The sequence below is a fragment of the Chiloscyllium punctatum genome, chromosome 49 (assembly GCF_047496795.1).
Source record: "Chiloscyllium punctatum isolate Juve2018m chromosome 49, sChiPun1.3, whole genome shotgun sequence".
In the NCBI taxonomy this organism is placed as follows: Eukaryota; Metazoa; Chordata; class Chondrichthyes; order Orectolobiformes; family Hemiscylliidae; genus Chiloscyllium; species Chiloscyllium punctatum.
Window position 1 is genome coordinate 59,364,107 of NC_092787.1, and position 15,226 is coordinate 59,379,332.

At 40.4% G+C, this 15,226-nt stretch overlaps 1 protein-coding gene across 15 annotated transcripts in view; it reads right to left on the reverse strand.

Moving 5' to 3' along the window:
* Positions 1-15,226, reverse strand: part of akna (AT-hook transcription factor) — a 214,557-nt gene that overhangs the window by 125,639 nt on the left and 73,692 nt on the right. For all 15 annotated transcript variants that reach the window (XM_072565557.1, XM_072565558.1, XM_072565566.1 and 12 more), the window contains one exon: positions 3,089-3,586. In XM_072565557.1, coding sequence (XP_072421658.1) covers positions 3,089-3,428 — 340 coding nt within the window. In that variant the 5' untranslated portion in view covers positions 3,429-3,586. The remainder of the gene's footprint in view (positions 1-3,088; positions 3,587-15,226) is intronic.

Here is a 15,226-nt window from a genome sequence, read left to right on the forward strand (position 1 = left end):
ATGGAGGGGTGCTATCAGACATAGATGTGACTTTTATTTGTTCAATAATAATTGAATGGCTGGCAGGCATCCTGCTGTATGATATTAAACACTAATTTTTCATGATTAAATGATTATATCAACTATAAAACTTGGAACATATCTGTTTCTTTATTCAGAGCATTTAATACAAATGCATTCATCTGCATTAAGTAAATGATTTGAATTGTTAACAGTTCAGTGCAAACATCACATTGCTCCTTTTTTACACTAATTTAAAATGGTGAGAGTTAAGGCAGAATGGATCCGGACAAATTCAGCTTCTGGATCCACTTCTCCACATCACAGCACCTTTAAGTTGGTTAAGAATCACTGAATCACAGCTTGTGCTGGGATGTTACTACGGAGAGGGTGAGAAGGCAGATACAAAATCTATCTCAGCTACAACTCAGCATCTACACAACAATAATCCAGGTACGTCCTGTCCACAAAAAGCAGGGCAAACCCAAACTGGCCAATTACCTGCCAATCAATCTATTCTTGATTAACAAAGTGATGGAAGGATTTGTCAAAAGTGCTTTCACGTAGCACTTGCACAGGAATAACCTGCTCATTGATGCTCAATTTGGGTTCAAGATCATTTGGCTGCTGATCTCTTTATGGGAGGGGAGTGGATTATGTAAGGGGAGTTCTCCACTGATTAAAGCCATAACTAGCATAAAGAAAGACAATGTGCTAATTTGGAGGTCAATTATAAAATTTGGAGGTCAATTAGGTCCTCAGGATTGTGTCCTCAGTTGGACCATCTTGGAACTATGCTGCCATTCTTTAACTATTGCTGAGTCAAAGTCCTGGCAATCCCTTCCAATTAGCAATGTGGGTACACCCCAAGGAATTCAGTGGTTCCAGAAAACAGCACACCACCATTTTCTCCAGGCCAATTCGGGATGGGCAATAAATGTTGGCCTAGCCAACAACACTCACATCCTATGAATGAATACAAGAAAAAGAGAAGGAGGGATTGAACTCAAGGCTGCTAACAATATTCTGAACCACGCAATTGATGTTGAGCCAGTTGAGCTAACCAGTAACCCGAGGAAACAAACTAATCGGAGGATTACATTTGCTGATCAGTTTTGGAAGCTTGTAAACTCCAACCTTTTCTGGTCAACTAACAACTTTTAACCCTAGAATCCAGAGTGCAAAACTCCAGGCTGCACTCCATTCCAGTACTAAGGCAGTTCAATTCTGGTCTCCCTGCTATAGAAAAGATGGTGTTTAACTTGAAAGGGTTCAGAAAAGATTTACAAGGAAGTTGCCAGAGTTGGAGGGTTTAAGCTAGACAAAGAGTCTGAATAGGCAGGGGCTGTTTTCTCTGGAGGATAAGAGGCTGAAGGGCGAACTTATATTAGTTTTTAAAATCATGAAGGGCTTGGATAGGGTAAGTAAACGAGGTCTTTTTCCCAGGCTAAGGGAATCCAAAACTACAGGACACAAGTTAGGTTTAAGATGAGAGGGGAAAGATTAACACAGGATCAAAAGGGTAACTTTTTCACACAGAGGGTGGTGTGTGCTTGGAATGAGCTGCCAGAGGAAGTGGTCAGGACTGGTACAGTTACAACATTTAAAAGACATCTGGATGGGTATATAAATAGGAAGGGTTTAGAGGGAAATAGGCCAAATGCTGGCAGATGGAACTAGATTAATTTAGGATATCTGGTCGACATGGACAAGTTGGACCAAAGAATCTGCTTCCATGCCGTTCATCTCTATGACACTGACTGCTGCAATGGCAGAGGTGTCATTTTCAGATGAGACAATAGATCGTGTGTCCATCAATGTCCATGAAATGGAAAGATCTTGGAGCAATTCTGTGAAGAACAGCAGAAAGGTTCTCTCTGGTGTCCTGGCCATTACATAGCCTCCCTGTCAACATCATTAAAAACCATAATATCTGCTCATTGTGATGTTGCTGTGGCTGGATGCTTGTTGTGCACAAATTGGCTATTACTTTTGTTGAATTAGAATAACTGCGCTTTAAAACGTTCTTCCTTGGTTGGAAAATGCTTTGGAATGTCCTCAGGTCATGCAAAGTGGTATATATTTGCCAAGTCATTCTTATTAATCAACAAAGCTTGAGGTTCAGCTACTCCTGCTTTCAGTCAGTTAAAAAGTTTGCAATTACATGACACCAGGTAATAGTCCAACAGGTTTATCTAAAATCACAAACTTTTGGAGCGCTGACGCCCCCTTTGTCAGGTGAAATGAATTCACCCGACAATGGGGCAGCACTCCAAAAGCATGCGATCTAAAATGCGTTTAAATGTAGGTTGGACTACAACCTGGTGTCATGTGACTTCTGACTTTGTCCACTCCAGTCCAACACTGGCACCTCCACATCACAGTCAAAAAAATTTGAATGCAATTTATTTCTTGGATCTTTCGGTATCAATAGATTATTCCATCCTCGAACACATGCCAGTGATTAGTATATTTTGAAACATTTCTCAAAGCACAGTAAATTAAACACAGTTAAAGCTTCTGAACCTTTATGTCCAGGAGGACAGTAACAGCAGCCTTTCCCAACTGTGTGAATTTGCATTTCCTTTCTGGCCATGTATGTTCTGCTCACGTTGTCTTCAGTTTGTGACATTATCTCAACTAACTGCGCAAAGATTTGAGGTCAACCACCTTGAGGTTATCAGATGTCCATTTCTTTGATCTTGTTAATTTTAATCACTGAGCATATGCAACCCTTCACTACAAGGGCATTTTTTGTTTAAAGAGTGCATTGCCTCATAACTACATATAGCAATTAGTACATCAACACTTGAAGGAGCGCTAGGAAGCTCCTTTAATTACTATTTTAACAGAAATGTTGATTTATTTTTCAGATTCTGCATACTGTATTTGATTTGAAGCCCCCAAAAAGGAAAACATGTTATTCTCCAGCTGCAGCCTCTTGAGAATGAACACTAAATTTAATCAGTGCCTCTTTGGTCATGCCCCTGTGATTAGATGGGACTGTTCACAATAATGAACATTAAGTGTAGGTGAACAGTTGCAGTGTAAATTATTTCAGCAATGTATATATCAGTGAATTACTTACAAATTAAATGACTTAGACTTTCATCCTCTTCTGCAGACATGGACAAGAGAACAGGGTCTGAATCCTGGTATTCACTGATATTAAAACTTTCATCATCCAAAGAATCTTGGGGGCAGACCAGGCTACTCAATTTATTGTGATCAGTCATCTCTCCATCCTCCTCCACAGTTTCCAAGCCATCCTCCAGTCGTGGATGGTACTGCTGGTAATACTCATTGATTTCATCCAATCCAATGATGCCATTCTCATCCATCTGATTGAAAATATCTTCATCCTGTTCTTCCAAATCCTCATCAGGATCCAGGTCTGAATCGACCACCTGTGTTTCGACAACTGCCATAATTCTTCTTTGGCGGAGCGTGCTACACAATGACAGCAGAGGAACTGCGAGGGCTCAGGGCAGAGTGAATGCACGGTCTCATTGTGTCTCCAATTAGGATTACCAAGGGCTTCACTCTTCACTTGTTTTGCTGCCTCTCAGTAACTCAGCACGCTTGTCTGCAAAAATGGAAAAATAATAGAACATTTCAAGTCTTACTAGCAAAAGTATGCAAACCGATGAAGACTGATCTATTTTGTCAGCTTGTCACTTCTGGTTAATTTAACCAAGTGAGCACATGTTAACAGGAAACTATGTGGGCATTCCCTGCTAACAGTTTTCCAAATTGCCACACAGTTACTTTTTATTCCCAACACATGTAAAAGTAAATTGACGCATATGAGGCAGTACCCACCCTCCTCCCTTTCTTGTGGATACAAATGTCCCAGAAAGAACATAAATGAAATGAGGTATGGGTGGAGATGCAAATTTGGGCACCTGTTATTTAGGCCACTATTTACTCCAACCCACTGATTTCAACAGAAATCAATATAAGACATGCATATAACGGTCACCAAATAGGGGTTCCAGCAGCTTTTTAGACTCATCCCTGTTCAATTTCAGCTCCACTAATATTTAAGCTGCATTGGAGTGATTATAAATGCCAGAGGAAACATCACAGAAGCGCTTCACAAGAGGCTCCCAAGCACTGAGGATGTCACCTAGACAGGGGACGAAACGTCTGCAACACAAATTCCCAGCTCGGAGAATAGAACCACAACAATGAGCACCCGAGCTACAAATCTTCTCACAAACTTTGGAGTGATTATATCAAATTCTTTATGCTTCCCAGATAGTGTGCTCCTCGTGTAGTTTCTCCAAGGGCAGGCTTGCTGAGAAAAGCCTGATCCATTTTGTTTGTTCAAATTCAATCATACATGATGTTATTTTGAGCTAACATACACACTTGACTTGCTGTCTAAAATGAGATAATTGGAAGTTGTAGGCAGTCTCCTACTGTGAAAATGTTTATATGTACCCCCTTACAGACATATATACTTAAACATAAATGTCATCAGTACTCAATTCCGACAGTAATTGAAGAGTAAAGCACATATTAAAAAAAAGTTTCACCATGGAAACATATAATACCATATCCTTGTGAAATTTCTGCCTTTGTTAAGATTTCACGAAGACTGTATTTAACATAATTTAAAAGGGAACAAGATTTGTCTTCAAGAACAAAAGATTCAGTGTGCAGAAATGTTGCTTGCAGTGATAAGGCAGTCACAGTGAATGTGCCAAAAACATAATTTAATCTTTCAGTGCAACAAAATATATGAATATAATGGTGGATTTACTGGTTATTGCCAAGCTGAAAACCCTCAAATTAGCCTAATAAAGATGTTACTTTTGCACAATGATGAATCCCTGGAATGCAAATTACACTAAGCACACACACCCACACTAAAAATACTGCTAATGCCAGTAAGTGGCTGGAAATAGTATTCAGTCAGGATGGAGGATGGGATCATGGCTTGTCCGTCTCTAATGACTGGAAAGTTATAATATTACAAATTAAAGCATTTACATGTTAAGACCAAAAACAAAGAGGGAATGGGAAAATACCTGGATGCTGAGACTGATAATTCCAGGGTGCAGGGAATGCTATGTAGGTTTCAACAGCCTGTGTTGAGTGCATGGCTATGGAGAATGTCTACTTATGTACCTCGACCAACTGGTTTCTGCGGAAGCCTTTAAAGTCAGCGAAAGCTCCCTGGGCACCTGCCACATCACTCCCTGAAGACTTTTGCCATTTGAGACAACTATGGAAGTTAGGTTAATTCTAAAAGTCCTAGAATACAGCCAGAAGAAAAAAGAACTGTAACCTACCCGATTGGCCATTCCTTTAAATAGTGCATTGATAGGACAGGGAGTACTCCTTCTCACTGCTGAAAGTGTGCTCATCTCTGTGAGCTTAAGGGAGGGCTTCTCCTGGACTGTTGAGCTCCAAAATGACATAATTGGCAGCAAATCAGTTTTACATACCGACTGATGTAATGATCTGCCTCTTCTCTGTACATTTAGCAAACTAACCCCTCACTAATATGGTGTTCACTATTACTCAACCCCAAAAGTGTCTACATAGCCCATAGATACCATTCTAGACACCAAACAGTGCCCATAGTGTTCAAATGACCAATCTAAATGTCACATTGTTAGAGTCATAGAATCCCTACAGTGTAGACAAAGGCCATTTGGCCCAGCAAGTCCACACCGACCCTCCAAAGAGTAACCCAACCAGGCCCATTCCCCAACCGTATTACTCTTCATTTACCGCTAACTAATGTGCTTAACCTGCACATCCCTGAAAACTACGGGCAAGTTAGCATTGCCAATTCACCTAATCTACACATCTTGAGAATGTGGGAGGAAACCGGAGCATCCAGAGGAAACCCACACAAACATAGAAATTCTGATCATTAAAATGACCTGGAATAAATAGCTACCATTTTTCTTCCATTTCTGTGCAACCCCTTTAAGAAGCAGAGAAAATATCACCCAGCAATGTCTGTTTCAGCATAAGAAATTGGTGTAGGAGTGGGCCATTTTGGTTCACCAAGCCTGCTCCACTGTTGAACAGGATCATGGCCAATCTGAAAATGGCCGAATTCCACTTTCCTGTCTGCTCGCTTTATCCAAGATACCCACGTTCCTTGATTCCTTGGTTGATCAGAAAACTGTCTAATTGACAGTTGAATATATTCAATGGCCCAACCTCTATTATTCTCTGTGGAAGATAATTCCAAATACTAACAAATCTTTGGGAGAAAACATTTTTCCTGATTTCACTGTTAAATGAAAGACCTCTTATATTCAGATTGCATCCTCTAGTCCTGTCAACATTTTCACCATCAAGCCCTCTCAGAGTTATATGCTTCAACTAGATCATCTCTCACTCTCCTAAATCCCGTAGAGTATAGACTCAATCTGCTCAACCTTTCCTTATAAGATAATCCTTTCATCCTACATGGAACTGCAGATGCTGGAGAGTCAGAGTGGAGCTGGAAAAAGCACAGCAGGTCAGGCAGCATCAGAGGAGGAGGGAAGTCGACGTTTTAGGTCAGAACCTTTCATCAGGACTGGGGGAGGGGAAGGGGGCTGAGAAATGGGAGGGGTCAGGCTGGGGGAAAGGAAGGTGGGATGGCAATAGGTAGATGCAGGTAGAAGGTGGCTGTGATTGATCAGTGGGAAGGGTGGAGCTGATACGTCGGAAGGAAGATGGACAAGTAGGGTCAGGTTAAGGGGATGAGGTGGGGATGGAGGGCTGGGCATGGGATGAGTTTCCAAATCTCCCCACAACCCACCTCATTCCCACCGCCCCCAGTAGTCTGGCCAATAGGGAACTTCAAACAAGCGTCTACAGGAAAACTACACAAAATACTGAACTACGGAAGCAATCATCCCAACATCAACAAATGAACTGCATTAGAACATTATTTCAATGAGCCAACACACACTGCAGCATAGAGAAACTACAAAGAGCTGAGGAAAATCACCTGTCCAGCATATTAAAAAAAAAGAAACCTTAGATACTCTCCCCTACATCAAAGACATCGCAGAAATGACTACCAGACTACTCAGACTTGTTGGCATCATTGTAGCCCCCAGACCCACCAACACACTAATACAGCAGCTAGTGAGCTTAAAAGACCCTGTACAGATAACAAGCAAAACGAACGTCTTTTACAAACTACCTTGCAAGAACTGTAACAAATAGTACATTGGACAAGCAGGGATAAACTAGCCACGAGGATACATGAACATCAACTAGCCACAAAACGACATGTCCCGCTCTCACTAGTATCCTTACATATGGATGAGAAAGGACACCACTACGACTGAGACAACACATCCATCCTAGGACAAACCAAACAGAGACACGCATGAGAATTCCTTGAAGCATGACATTCCAACTGAAACTCCATCAATAAACACATCGATTTGGAACCCATTTACCACCCTCTGAGAAAAAGAACAGGAAATGACATCACCACAGGAAATGACATCACCAACACAAGGAAACCTAAACACACAAATAGAAAGTAGGTCATAACACCAGTGCTTCATCGGAGGCTCACTGATGATGTTACCGAGTATGGTGACGAAATGTCTGAAAATGAACCTTCCATCTCGGCGAGCAAACTGACATCCAAAAGTGCTCAATGCCCAACTCCATAATGGAGTGATCATGGGACAATTCAATTCGTAAATTTGACAAATCTGTCCATTTGTGGATTGATAAGCATCATAAATACCAGATTGGAATCGGAACACAGTCAATTCACTGAGAGAAGCTTCCCTGGTTGGTAGTTCTAATCTTGCATTCTAATGAAATTTTAGCTCTGCATATTTGCAAACAATTCTCCATCTAGTGGAAGCACTGACCTCAAATGCAGCCTTTAAATAAATGCTTCCTGCATTCAATGTGGTTCTAACGAAGGACTCCCCATCTTTTCTGTGACCTTAAGAAAGTCTCCTAATTTATTCTTCCATTATTCCAGTCTGCTTCTGATCTTTCAAATACTGGCTTAAATACTGGCCCTGCCAATACACTTTAAGTTGCTTTTGTACCCCTTGATTTCCGTTGTAGCTATGTTTCATTCTGCCTTTTTACTCTGGCAGAGACACTCGATCTAAACTGCAAGTGTTTTTTCTTTTACCAGTTTGTAATATGGCACCATTTTAAAAAAAGTTTTCAGGGGTTTTCACTTTACTCATGGACTCTGTAATATTCACTTGTTTTCCAGCTGAATACCTGTCTCAGGACTGCTCCTATAGACCATCACTGTATGATGCAGTCTGTGTCTCCTTCAGAGTAAATAAGTCTTCTTTAGGCAATTCCTAGCTTTCCTCCTGCTCCAGCGTGTCATTTAGTGAGTCTGAAATTTTAACATTGACTGTAGATTCTCTCTTGCTGAGCCTTGCTATGACGTTTCTTCTGTAAAATACTTATCTGTTTAGTCCTTTCCTGCTGTTGACACTCATAAGTAACTAAGGTGCACCCGAACTTGGATATACTAAAAAATATTCAGACCTTCACTGCTGCCACCATATTGTATATGCTATTTAACAAGTATATGGATCTACAGAGTCAGTTTTGTCTCGTATGGTAAAGGAAAACCACTGACTGGTCTCGCTCAAAGAGACTCTCTTATATGGAGACAAAAAGATTACATTGATATAATAGACATTGTTACAGAGACTACAAGAAGGGCCTGGATGATATGTCTTACATCTCACAAGCACACACCATGTATACTAAAGTAATAGTCGATCTCACGTAAAAGTTGACCTCCTATTTTTGGCCAAAAAATCTGGAATTTTCCATACATCTCGTGTAAAAGTCAACCCTAGTTCTTCACAGCTAACAGATTAACATTTATGAGTCAGCATGTCAGTCGTCGCACTCCACTCCAGGTTTCCAGTCCACCAGCTGTCGTGCTCTGCTCCAGGTTTTCAGAATTACCATAAATCATTGTTTTCTTTCTTTACTCGTTTAGAGATCAGTTGGGCTTCTGCTAAGGATACAGTAGGAATTTTGGCGGCCATGAATTTCAGCCCCTCAAAAGTAGTATCCATGTAATAGTCGACCCCATAAATTTAACCTTAAAAAAGTCGTCAAAAATTTGACTATTACTCGAGTACATACTTAGTGCATGGTACTAAATTGCACTCTATTGTATTAATCTTTTCAGACCTATAAACAAAACCAGCCGGCAACTTACCATCTGACAGCTGGTTTTCCCATCAAAACAATCTGCATGTACCATTTTGAGAAGTGGTAGTCAAAAAGCGAAGTTTCTAGGTTTTAGGATTGTTCAAGTGTTTTTGCAGAGCAAGAAATAACAGCAAACAAATTGCAACTCTGTAGGACAGCATTGTGCTTCTCTTCCTGGAGATGTCAGGGCCCACTGGAAGGTTTATTCCCCTGGTAACAGCATGGACAGGACTGATGCAGGGGGCATGAAGCAAAGCTGAAAATATCAATGGCAGTTAACAACAGGATACGTGTTCTTGGATGCATGATCCAAAGATATTTAATCAGCTCAGTAAGGTGAGTGGCATGGTCCATTCTCTAACTCGATCCTGCCTTTCTGCCTACTGTTACACATTATTCCCCAAAACAAACACCTTTTAAGTCTACCCCCATTACTCTCTGGCTAGACATCTCACTACCCTTCCCTGACACTTAGCCTCACATTTCATGCAATATCTTACCCATCCCTCACATATGGACCCTTCACAATGAATATTCATCTGTTCATCTACACAATACATTCCATTACTCTAGCTCATTGTTCCTTTCTCACCATTGTTGCAGGAGAAGTGCCCAGTACACAGGGAGAAACAATGAACCAGAAATGGCTCTCAAGCTGTCTCCATTAAACAAAAACCGAAAGAACTGCTGGTGCTACAAATCAGAAACAAAAACAGAAATTGCTGGAAAAGCTCAGCAGGGCTGGTAGCATCTGTGAAGAGAAATCAGAGTTAATGCTTCAGGTCCGGTGACCTTTCCACTGATACTGCCAGACCTGCTGAGCTCTTCCAGCAATTTCTGTTTTTGTTCCCATTATGGGAGCTACAAAAGTGGTGGTGCTGGAGATCAGCTGAGTTTTAGTGTGCCTGGCCATCGGAGATGGGAATCTCTTATCAAAGGTAAAAAAACAAGCAAATCTTACTTTTAGCCAGCTTGTTGATCAATAGTAATCATGTGATCATGGCGTCGCTCTCTAACAAGTTCAATGGTCAATAATAATCATTTGACATTTTTTTGTAACCAGTAAGTCTTTTTGCTACAGGTAATCAATGGGCATTCTTTTCAAGTGCTTGTTACCAGATAATCTTGGTCAATAGTACTCCAGACTGAAGCCTATAAAGATGCGCTGGGAGGAGGTGGGATAAGGGCTTGGCAAGTTTGAGTTTAACAACAAGACAAGTGAGCATATACTTCCAAATCTGCAACTCATTACCTGGCAACATCATCCATAAGAATACCAGAGTAAATCTTCTGAGCCCACCTTCCCTAATAAGAAATCCTTACCTTATGCAGGTGAGCTGTTGCTGAGTGTTTTTGTTTGGGAGTGGAGTGAGTAGGCAGGACTGCTGCTCTTGCATTATTGCTAGCCTAATTGTGAGATCACAGACTCCGATTGTGATGGAGTAGTAAAACATGACACTGCTTTTTAATGTAAGGGTGACACTTAAAGTGAGGATGGTAGCAACGTGGGGATTGGGACTGTGGCAATGGTTGGACTAAGAATTGGAGTGGGGCATAGCAGAGGCCTCAGAGGCTTGGGAGCAACATTGCAAAATTATATAATTATATCTTATGTAGCCATGCAGAAACCCACAAAGAGAACTCCTCATCAAAAACACATCAATCAGAATAAACAATAAGCAAAAAAGGTGCTCTAGGGTTGTGAAAGAAACAGGAAAGCTCTCAGCATACTCATTTATGTGTTCACCTGCCCATGTATAATCCCCTGAACCATATGCTGAGTAATTAGCTGAGTAAAGGGTCTAAGGCAGATCCCTGAAGACCAGGCAGCCAACTGCTATTGGACCAGATTAATGGCTGTTTAATCAGAGCCATGAAGATGATGCCAAACCTCAAATAACTACATATTCTGACAGCGACAATTATTTTGCTTCATTTGAAATAATCCTTGAACTTGAAATCTAAGATTTCCCAAGTGGGGCAAAAATCAATATAAAAACTGAGCCAATCTGATCTTTTGTTTGTTTTCTTTGGGTTGAGCTTCACAAATGCAAATGGTATATTATGGGATTGTACGAATAAGCAATAGCTCTTAGGAAATGAATGTAAACGTCTTAAAATAATTCTAGCTTTATACACTGGATTTACAAATCTCCATAAATGCATTCTGAGAATGAAAATCCATGCCCCATTGGTGCAGATAAGATGTAACCTTTACAGATGAGAACTGGAAACAGAGGAAATTTGATTGTCCCAGACACAGGAAGGGGAATTCATGGATTGAGAAAGGGCCGAAATCTCCTGAGAGTTTCCAGTTCTCATCTGTAAAGGTGGCATGATATGGGAGGAGGAGGAAAAATAAGATTGATTCAGAGATTCCCAATGTTGTGAGGCCTATGACTCCCAGATGGACGCAGCATAATACTTGTGGATCCATAAGTCATGGGCCTCAACTCCAGTTCAAGGTTGCTGGAGTTGTGGTCTAATTTCCTCAAGAAGAAACATTTTTTTTTGTTCATATTTAAGTATGAACTGTTTACAAAGGACATGTGGGTCTGCGGGGTTATGGAATGTGGGTGTCACTGGCTGTGTCAACATTTGCTTCCCATCCCTAACTAAATTCCAATTCCAACTCTTTCACCACACCTCACATGCTGAAAACTGTTACACTGAAAAGAAGCAGAAATTGAAGGAGGACCCCGATAGATGCAAACTGTAAATAATTGATACTTCAATGGAAAAAAGAACATACTTTTTCTTCTTTGGTGACCTACATAGCCCGTGGTATAGGAAATGTCTTAACTATCACTCAAGGTAAAACAACTTCCGTTGTCCCTGACAGTTTCCAGTACGGAGTAGCCAAGCACTTATACTGTGAGGTGGCCTGTGCTTCTTTTAACCAACTTTGTAATTGATTTTCCCTGACATTAGTCACCAACCGTCCTGTATTATATTTATTGTATACAAAAGTCCAGGTTCTTAACATAGTCAAGAGAAGCTTGGTGCGTGTCAGAATGGAATTTTTAGACGATTGGAAAATGGTAAAATGATTAGTATAGTATTTTGGTAGTAAAGTCTAGAAGGGAAAAAAACCCACAGTTGAGCAATGCATAATCTGAGCAGGGGTAAAAAGGTAATATCACAGAGATGGCAGTATTGATAATGGTGCACTGTCAGTCCTCATCCTTCTTGACTGCTTCACGGAATTTGACATGCTTGACCACATCATCCAACTGTCCGCTGTTGTCTGAATCACTAGGTTCCGGGTTCAAGCCCTGATCCAGAGTTTGGATACAAAAGTCAAGGCTGACACTTCAGTGCTGTAAGAATGTTGCACATATAGAGGTCCTATCTTTTGTAAACCAACATTACATCAGCCTGTAAAAGTTCCCATGGCATAAATGACCCCCAAGCAACATCACACAAAAAAAATGAAATGGCCTTTTGCACATAATTTGCAGGAGTTTGAAGTATGCAAATTGACTGCTGAAAATCCTACATTATAGCAGTGACTATACTTCAATGTTTCTTCATTGGCTGTAAAGAGCTTTTAGATGTCTGGTGGTCATAAAATATGTAATATAAATTATTATGATCTCAGCTGACGGTAATACCAATCAAATTAAATCCCACATCAGCTCTAAGGAAGAATCATCTAGACTCAAAACCTTAGCTTACACTCTCTCCATGGATGCTGCCTGACCCAGTGTGTTCTCCAGCATTTGTTGTTTTCAGTACAGATTTCAGCATCTGCTCCCAGTAGTTTGTTCACAGAATGAAACCTAGCTTGATAGACCTATACGTTTTACATTTCCAGTTGGTTTCTATGATGGTCAGTCATTGAGGCTGCTAAAGTATTTTTAACAGAAGAGCACAAAAATTTATTGTGCACCTAAGAGGGAGAACACTCCTTTTCATAATTTCCAAGAACTAGTTGAAACTGTCTTATTGCAAATCTTAAAAAAATTCAAGCCTTTTACCCTCAACGACAACCTAATAGATATTTAAAACTTTTTGATGAGTCACCCTGTTTCCATTTTAAAATTCCTTCTTTGTTGACACATGTTTAGATTTCTTTCCAGCAATGACCGCACTCACCTAATGCTCCTTCTTCAGTTAATGTCTTTTGCTGAGACCCTTAAAGAAAAAGCTAATACAGCTCACTTAATTCTTAACATGCATTTCTTAAACTCCTCTGCCACAGCCTTTTATTTCTGGAGCTTTCTTTTGCTGGCGCTAAGTTACTCAAGACTTCTTTTCCACCCAAACTGCTTTGGAGACTGCTAAGCTAGCAGCACCCTTGTTGCCATAGAGACCAGGTCTCTGACAGAAACCTGCACACTTATTGAGCTTCTGGATGGTTCTGTCTTTCTACAAGAACATGTTTCTGTCTCTGTCTCCCTGTGCCATTGAACACCTTGTTGCAAGCCAACAACCCAATGCTGTGAGGAAGAGTCACTTGACTCGAAATGTTAACTCTGATTTCTCTCCACAGATGCTGCCACACCAGCTGAGCTTTTCCAGCAATTTCGGTTTTGGATTCTGATTTACAGCATCTGCAGTGCTTTCGGTTTTTATTTAGCCCAAAATTGTAGATTGTTTGCAATGTCAATATATTATTTGAGCCAAACCTAATCCTGAATGCTCTCCTAACAGTTTCAACTAGTTCTGAGAAATAATAAAAAGGAGTGTTTTCCTCCTTAGGTGCACAATAAATTTTTGTGCTCTTCTGTTAAAAGTACATTGGCAGCCTCTCGTGAAAGTGTTCAATGACTGACCATCATGGAAACCAACTGGAAATGTAAAACGTATAGGTCTATCAAACTAGGTTTTGTTCTGTGAAAAAAAATACTGGGAGCAGATGCTGAAATCTGTACTGAAAACAACAAATGCTGGAGAACACACTGGGTCAGGCAGCATCCATGGAGAGAGAGTAAGTTTTGAGTCTAGATGATTCTTCATTCGAGCTGATGTGGGATTTGATTTGATTGGTTTTACCGTCAGCTGAGATCATAATAATTTATATTAAGTGTTTTATGACCACCAGACATCTAAAAGCTCTTTACAGCCAATGAAGAAACACTGAAGTATAGTCACTGCTGTAATGTAGGATTTTCAGCAGTACTGCAAATTATGTGCTAATGGCTGGTTAATATTTTTTTGTGATGTTGTTTGGGGATAATATATGCCATGGGAACTTTTACAGGCTGATGTAATGTCAATTTACAAAAGATGGGACCTCTACATTTGCAACATTCTTACAGCACTGAAGTGTCAGCCTTGACTTTTGCGTCCAAACCCTGGATCAGGACTTGAACCCGGAACCTAGTGATTCAGACAACAGCGGACAGTTGGATGATGTGGTCAAGCATGTCAAATTCTGTGAAGCAGTAAGAAGGATGAGGACTGACAGTGCACCATTATCAATACAGGACTTGGAAATTTGACTCATATGAAATAATGAGAAGTTAGCTGTTTGTCCTTGAGAAAACAAAATCAAATTTTCAAACAAATCCCATGTCTGGAATAGTTACCATAACACTGCAGCATCGCTTCAAGATTACACTGAAGAAGGTGATAGATTTGTTGACAGTAACTGAATGTGGATGGTCCTATTCCTTAGTGACCATGATGGAGAAAGATATTTAGCTGGGAGACAAACAGCCGGCCATGAAATTGGACATATCTATTGTGCAAGTTTAAATTTCAGCCCAAGTATTTTCACAATAGCTGATCTTTCAGTTCTGAACTGTTAGAGGTGAAAATAAAACTGGGTGAATGGTATTGATGAAAATGGATTCTCCTGTCACTCCCATAGTGTTGAGCAAAAGAAGGTAAAGACTGTTTTACAGTCTAGGTTAATATTGTCTCATGTCCTTATACTAAATCCCAATTGCAAAGTCAGAGTTAGAGGGGTGGATAAAGGCATTGGCTTTGCACCATGATCACTTGCTCAGAAGGCACTTGACTTAGTTCTCTCCTCACATATCAAAACCTCTTGGTCACAGATACTTCTCTACTGGGGTTTGTCCAGAGT